This window comes from Notechis scutatus, chromosome Z (assembly GCF_049901735.1).
Source record: "Notechis scutatus isolate UNSWTSFEM ecotype Mainland chromosome Z, rNotScu1.2, whole genome shotgun sequence".
Taxonomy (NCBI): domain Eukaryota; kingdom Metazoa; phylum Chordata; class Lepidosauria; order Squamata; family Elapidae; genus Notechis; species Notechis scutatus.
The window spans coordinates 115,270,298-115,278,159 of NC_142025.1; the positions used below are offsets into that span (position 1 = coordinate 115,270,298).

Sequence of the window (7,862 nt, forward strand, 5' to 3'; positions counted from 1 at the left end):
TATTTATTTGATTTGCCAATTGTTTACAAGATAATAAGTATAAGTGTATACATAGTTGTGAATACATGAAATGGGTACATATAAGAAAAATAAAAGAAGAATAAGAGAAACAATAGGACAGGGACGGTAGGCACGTTGGTGCGCTTATGCACGCCCCTACAGACCTCTTAGGAAAGGGGTGAGGTCAATAGTAGACAGTCTAAGGTTAAAGTTTTTGGGGTTTGGGGAAGAAACTACAGAGTCGGGTAGAGTATTCCAGACATTGACCACTCTATTGCTGAAGTCGTATTTCCTGCAATCAAGTTTGGTGCGGTTAACTTTGAGTTTGTATCTATTGTGTGCTCTTGTGTTGTTATGGTTGAAGCTGAAGTATTCATTGACAGGTAGGACATTGCAATATATGATTTTATATACCATGCTTAAATCAGACCGAAGACGGCGTAATTCAAGGTTTTCTAGTTCTAGAATTTCAAGTCTGGTGGCATAAGGTATTCTACAACGAGTAGAGGAGTGGAGAACTCTTCTTGTGAAATATTTCTGGACTTTCTCAATTGTGCTAATATCAGATACGTAATGTGGGTTCCAGACTGATGAACTGTATTCGAGTATTGGTCTAGCAAATGTTTTGTATGCTCTGGTTAGTAGTGTGATATTACCAGAGAAAAAGCTACGTAGGATTAGGTTAACAACTCTTAATGCCTTTTTGGCTATGTAGTTGCAGTGGGCTCTAGCACTTAGATCATTAGAGGTGAGTATTCCAAGGTCCTTTACAGAGCTTGGGTCATCAACAAGATCTTGACTATTCAGCTTGTATTTTATTTTCTGATTTTTTTTGCCAATATGTAAGACAGAGCATTTATGTGTTGAGATTTGAAGTTGCCATTTGTTTGACCATTCTGATACATAGTCAAGATCTTTTTGTAGGGTAGCAGTATTGTCTGTGGTATTGAACAGCTTTACATCATCAGCGAAAAGAACGCAATTGCTCTTAATATGATCACAGAGGTCATTTATGTAGAGTATGAAGAGAGTTGGTCCTAGAACACTGCCTTGGGGGACACCACTATTGACAGGTACAGAATTTGATAGGACGCTCCCAATTTTGACCATTTGTTGTCTGTTTGCCAGGAATGCTTCTATCCAGTTATTCAGTTGTCCAGAGATACCATAGGATTTTATTTTTAGGAGTAGTTTGTCGTGTACCACTGAATCAAAGGCTTTACAGAAGTCTATGTAGATTGCGTCTATTGCTTTGCCCTGGTCGAGTTGTGTCGTCCATATGTTTTTGCAGTGTAAGAGTTGCAGATTACAGGATAGTTTTTTTCTGAAACCAAATTGTTTACTGGAGAGTAGGTTGTTTGTCTCTAAGTGGAGGATGATGGATTGGTTAATAATTGATTCCATGACTTTACAGGTGACGCAGCATAAGGAGATTGGTCTGTAATTTTTAACTAGGCTTGAGTCTCCCTTTTTGAAGATGGGGATGACTGTGGCTTGTGACCATAGGTTAGGCAAGGAGCTGGTCCTGAAAGATTTTTCAAAGATTATGCTTAGAGGTTTGGCTATGGCAGTGGATAGCTTTTTAAGAAGTAGGCACATATTCCATCCGGTCCAATAGATAGAGATGGTTTTAGATTGCGTAGTGCTTTTTCAACATTGTCTTCTGTAAAATCGATATGTATTAGATCATTGTTGTTATCTGTGGTACGGCTAGGAAATACTGGGCATGATCCATTGCTGTTTACAAATACTGAGCCAAGAATGTGTTAAAGATGTTGGCTTTAATGGTGTCGTCGTTGCAGTCTTTACCATCAGGTCCTATCAAGGGTGGGATGGACTTTGAGTCTTTTAGTTTGTTGTTTACAAAATTGTAAAAAGCACGGGTGGAATTGGTGCTTAGAAGGTTTTCCTCTTGTTTAATGTAATAATTGGTGCATTCGGTCTTTATCTGGTGGCATAAATTTTTATATCGGCTTTTGAAATTGGCAACGTGACCAGATTTGTTTTTCCGCCAGAGTGATCTCTTTTTGGATTGAAGTTTCCTTATTGTTATGGGTAATCTGCTTTTTTGTTTTGTTTTGGGAGTTGTTGTTGGTACATATAGTTTGATGACTCTTTTGACTTCAAGTAAAAATATGTTGTAATGGTCTTCAACAGTATTGCATCCAGTGAATAGAGATTGCCAATCAAGGGATGAGAGATCGTTGTCTATAAGATCATAGTTGCCTTTTTTGAAGTTACAATTGGGGATTACATCATTGTGGTGATTTTTGTGTGGGCGTATGTTGAGACAAAAGTCAATCATATTGTGGTCACTGCTGGAAAAGGGTTCATTAGTTTGTATTCCGTAAATTAAATTCAAACTATTGCAGAAGATGAGATCGAGGCAGTTGTTTAGTCTAGTGTTGTTGGTTACTAGTTGTTCCAGTCCCAGATTTGTAATAGCATTGTAGAAGGTTGTGTGTATGATTTCAGTTGTACAATCATTTAGGGTCCAGTCAATATGAGGTAGATTGAAATCACCAAGAAAGATAAAAAGGTATGGGCAGGATGCAGCCCATGTTAGTAATGTATTTAGCTTGTTTACATGTTCGATGTCACAATCAGGTGCTCTGTAACATAGTAAGATAAAACATTTATCTTGAAAATGGGCCGGTTTGGCCTGGTCTGTTATCTGCTATCACATTTGTAGCTTCAAATACACTGAGGATGTCCTTGGTTTGGAATAGTTCGGGAGCTGAATGGCTGGCCTTGTTCAGTTATAGGTTTCCCGCTTCTTCTGAAGCCCAAGTTTTCCTCTTATTTAACAGACATTTCTTTCTAGGCTTTTTTTTTACACAAGATCTGTCATTTGGTTTTTGTATGGCAAAGTCATGAATTTAATTATACAAAATGCAAACAAAATAAATCCAAATGTGATTCTTGCTTCATTACACATAACAGTGATTCATTATTAAATTGGGATTTGTACAAATCCAGTGGTTTTTTTTTAATCTGTTCTCTACTACTTTATGAATTTGCAGCCACCGCCTGCTTTCACTTCACTTTATATTGTAGACCACAAGATGGCACTACAGATTATCATTTCTTCATTATCAGTGTACACTTTCCCGCCCTTACAAATCCAGGAGTTGATACTTTTCATAAAAACATTTGACATAACAATATTAAAAATAGTCTTTTAGTGATATTTCACAGTAAATAACAGCAGCAAGAATAACAACATTGGCTATATTTGACTCTTCAAAACCACCAGATGTCATAACTACATCCAAAAATGTCCGAAAAAAATAAAAAAGGCTTTCACTTGGTATTTATGGTCTCTGAGCGTTCTACAATTGAGACCCCACCAAAAGGAATCTTTTGCCCATATTATAAGGACCACTATAAGAAGCCAACCTTGAATATCTTAATTTCCCATTAAGCAGAGTTTTAAGCTGTTTGGACTTTAATTGTCCCAAACTACTTGGGACAAGAAGCAAACATAACAGATTTCAATTACAATCAGTTAGCTGTTTAGTAGCTGTTTTCTTAACCATATTTATCAGCTTTCCCACACAGGATAACCAGTATAAAAGTCCCACCCAAGAATCAATGGATAACCAGATTATGGAAATGTTACACCAGTTTATATATATAACACAGCTGGAGAGAGAGTCTTCTTTAATGAGAAAGGGGAACTAACAAGAGGCTTGGATGTTATCAACCTTATCACTTTTCCAAACAACTCATTTCAGAGAGTCAAAGTTGGAAGATTAGATCCTACTGCTGAAAAAGGAAAAGAATTGGTCATGGATGCAAATAGGATTTTCTGGCACCCAGGTTTCAATCAGGTATGGTCAAAATCACTCCTGTTTTGGAATGGATCATCTCAGAGCTGAACGTCATCATCATTGTCATCATCTTCCTCCTCCTCCTCCCTCCTCCTCCTCCTCCTCCTCCTCCTCCTCCTCCTCCTCCTCCTCCTCCTCCTCCTCCTCCTCCTCCTCCTCCTCCTCCTCCTCCTCCTCCTCTTCTTCTTCTTCTTCTTCTTCTTCTTCTTCTTCTTCTTCTTCTTCTTCTTCTTCTTCTTCTCTTCTTCTTCTTCTCCTCTTCTTCTTCTCCTCCTCCTCTTCTTCTTCTCTTCTCCTCTTCTTTGCTTTTTATTTGATTCTGCCAACACTGGTTTGCCTAAAAATGGGGGCATTGTATAATACTGTAGTATTATTTTGAAAATAATATGATACAAATGTATATTTGAACATACATCTTATTTATAAGTAAAGGTAAAGGTAAAGTTCCCCTTGCACTAGTTGTGCTCGTGCTATTCATTTCCAGCTCTAGGGGGCAGTGCTCATCTCAGTTTCAAAGCCGAAGAGCCAGTGCTGTCCGAAGACGTCTCTGTGGTCATATGGCCAGCATGACTAAATGCCGAAGGTGCATGGAATGCTGTTACCTTCCCACCAAAGTGGTCCCTATTTTTCTACTTGCATTTTTAGATGCTTTTGAACTGCTAGGTTGGCAGAAACTGGGACAAGTAACGGGAGCTCACTCCATTATGCGGTGCTAGGGATTCAAACTGCTGAACTGCCAACCTTTCTAATCGACAAGTTCAGCGTCTTAGCCACAGAGCCACCGCATCCATGATCTCATTATGCTTTCCTTAAAAAACAATAATATGGTTGACTCAACCTTCCATCTTTCTGTGGTGAGTAAAATGAGGAGCCAGATTGTTAGGGGCAATATGCTGACTCTGTAAACTGCTTCGAAAAGGCTGTAAAACTTTATTAAATGGTATATCAATCTAAGTGCTATTCCTATAATTCATTCATTCCCCCCCAACATTTTTATTTGCCATTGCAAAGATGCTTTTTTTCTAAAGGCAATTGGACTTTATTTTTCCTTGAAGATGTTTTGCTTCTCATCCAAGAAGCTTCTTCAGTTCTTCTTTCAAGCTGAAGAAACTTTTGGTATGAGAGGTGAAACATCTTCAAGGAAAAACAAGTCCAATTGCCTTTTGAAAAAAAGCTCCTTTGGGGTAACCATGAAAAAAAGCTCCTTTGGGGTAACCATGACCTGGATGACTGACAATCTCCATAGACACTTGCCATGGCATTTTATGGTATAAATAGTTAAAAAATATTTTAATACTTAAATTTATTCTCATGTGAGCTCTCTTTTGTCTTGTGGGCAGATTCTTCCTATTTCACTATGTAATGAGTACTGTTACCCGGGATCTTGGAAGAGAAGAATAGAAGGAAAACAGCTCTGCTGTTATTACTGTGTCCCATGTCCCAAAGAAAAGATTTCAGATAAGATGGGTTAGTTCTGATTATGATATTGGCTTAAAAGAAATGTTTCTCTCAGAACTAAGGAATTGCTATGATGGGTATATAACTGTCAGGTGTGAAAGACCAGGTCCTGTCAAGAGCTGGGGAAATCAGGAGATTCAGGCAGTTCTTACGATTATAAAGATTTATTGCAAATTTAAGCTCTCTACAAGAATCTGACCAACTAACGGTCAAGGGAAATGAGCAGGAGATAAGAGAGGCATTCAAGGTGGGCTGAACTTGAATCTCTTGCAGGCATGGACTCATCACTTGATCCTCCTCAGGGTCAGCTTGGCCATCTCCTACATGCATGGTGGTTCAATTAAACTGATTTATTGCAAAACAGATTATGTCAACAAATCTTCTCAACTAATGGTTAGCACCTGCTTGGAGTTATATACGTGTTCATGGGTTTCAAGGGGAGTTGGACTTAGGCCACTTGTGACTACATAGACTAGACTGATCTCTGTTTTGACTCTGCCCCTGTTCTGCCACTCCTTCTCCTAAAATGTCTGGAATGTTGCTAAGTATATATTTCCTCAGATTAAGTCCAGGGAACCATGGGAATTTCACCAACAAATGAACTCAAAAATATATAAAGTTCATGTTAATCTGAAATTCTGCATTCTTAAGGGAATTTCTTATGAACTTGGTTTGAGCCCAATATTTAGAGGAACTCTTCCACCTATCTTATAATTCAGAGATGAAGATCCTCAGTGAGTTTACAAAAATGATAAATTTGCCTCTGAAATGAGGAGACACTAGAAAATGAACAGGACAAAATCTTTGAAAAGTTAGCTCTTCCCCCATATTCAATGTTTTATGCTAACTTCCAGAAGTAGACAATTCAAAGTATCCTCCATTTCTATCTGCCAATTTCTTATTTTATCAATTGTGCACTTTCAGAGTCCTGTCAAAATTTTGAAATCTCAGAAGTCTATGTTTCAAAGACTGTCTTTAAAATCCACTTGCTCCTTTTGTCCCACATAATGATGTTTAGTAAATATTATATTTCAGTATGTTGTTGCAGTGTAGGGATAGATTTAATTCAGAAAAAGAATCAATGATAGTATAGTTTGTTCATCAATGATGGAGTTTTCTTTTTTACTTTTAATCTAGAAATGGAATATTGTTTTGAATGTTGTGAAGATCAGTATCCAAGTAAGGAGCAAGATCATTGCATTGTCAAAAAAACAAGTTTCCTATCCTATGAAGAACCTTTAGGAATCATTTTGACATCAGTTGCTGTTTTGTTTTGCTTGATAACAATCTGGATACTTGGAACTTTCATTAAGTACAAGGATACTCCCATAGTTAAAGCCAACAACCGAGACATCACCTACACTTTCCTTGTGTCTCTTTTGCTTTGCTTTCTCTCTTCCATTTTATTCCTTTGCCAACCCAGGAAAGTAATTTGTCTTCTCAGACAACCAACTTTTGGTATCATCTTCTCAGTGTCTATTTCTTGTGTCTTGGCCAAAACCATCACTGTGGTCATGGCTTTCATGGCCAACAAGCCAGGAACCAAGATGAGGAAATGGGTAGGAAAAAGATTGGCCCTTTTCATTGTTTTTTCATGCTCTTTTTTCCAAGTCAACATTTGTATTGTGTGGCTGTCAACCTCTTATCCATTCTTTGAGTTAGACATGCACTCTCTTAGAGAAACCATAATTTTGCAATGCAATGAAGGATCCATCCTCATGTTCTATTGTGTCCTGGGCTACCTTGGTTTCTTGGCTATTGCCAGTTTCATTGTGGCATTCCTTGCCCGTAATTTACCTGACAGTTTTAATGAAACCAAATTTATTACTTTCAGTATGTTGGCTTTTTGCAGTGTCTGGGTCTCCTTTGTGCCAACCTTCCTGAGCACTACAGGGAAAGCCATGGTAGCTGTGGAGATCTTCTCCATCTTGTCCTCCAGTGCAGCCTTACTCGGATGTATCTTCTTCCCAAAATGTTTCATCATTTTGCTGAGGCCAGAACTGAACAACAAGGAGCAATTAATTAATAAAAAGAAATTAAATAATGAAAATATCATATTCTATTCCAAATGAAGAATATGAGTATCCAAATAGCAATACCACTTTATAGTCCTTTACAGCCTTCTCTAAGTGGTTTTACAGAGTCAGCCTATTGCCCCCAACAATCTGAGTCCTCATTTTACCCACCTTGGAAGGATGGAAGGCTGAGTCAACCTTGAGCCTAGTGGGATTTGAACTGCCAAATTGCAGGCAGCAGAAGTGGCCTGCAGTACTGCACTCTAACCACTGCACCACCGAGGCTCTAATAATATATACAGAATTATTTAATTTTAACCAAACTTTAAATATATGCAGTTAAATATGATTCTTAGTGTACAGCATTCTTCTATTCAAAAGAAGCAGAAGCCATTTTAATTAGATTTATTTAAATACATGATCTGAGGATAAACCAGTGTATAAATTTTATTGAAATCAATCCACATTTAATTTCTACCTGTTATTTGGAATCCAATTGCCAACATTGAGCCACAGTGGTGCAGTGGTTAGAATGCAGTCCTGCAGGCTACTTCTG

General features: G+C 37.9%; 1 protein-coding gene across 1 annotated transcript in view; it reads left to right on the forward strand.

The window, feature by feature from the left end:
- The window catches only part of LOC148129152 (vomeronasal type-2 receptor 116-like), a 63,470-nt gene extending 56,107 nt beyond the window's left edge, over nt 1-7,363 (forward strand). The window contains exons 4-6 of the mRNA XM_087947379.1: nt 3,625-3,833; nt 5,174-5,300; nt 6,429-7,363. Coding sequence (XP_087803505.1) covers nt 3,625-3,833; nt 5,174-5,300; nt 6,429-7,363 — 1,271 coding nt within the window. The remainder of the gene's footprint in view (nt 1-3,624; nt 3,834-5,173; nt 5,301-6,428) is intronic.
- The last annotated feature ends 499 nt before the right edge of the window (nt 7,364-7,862 follow it).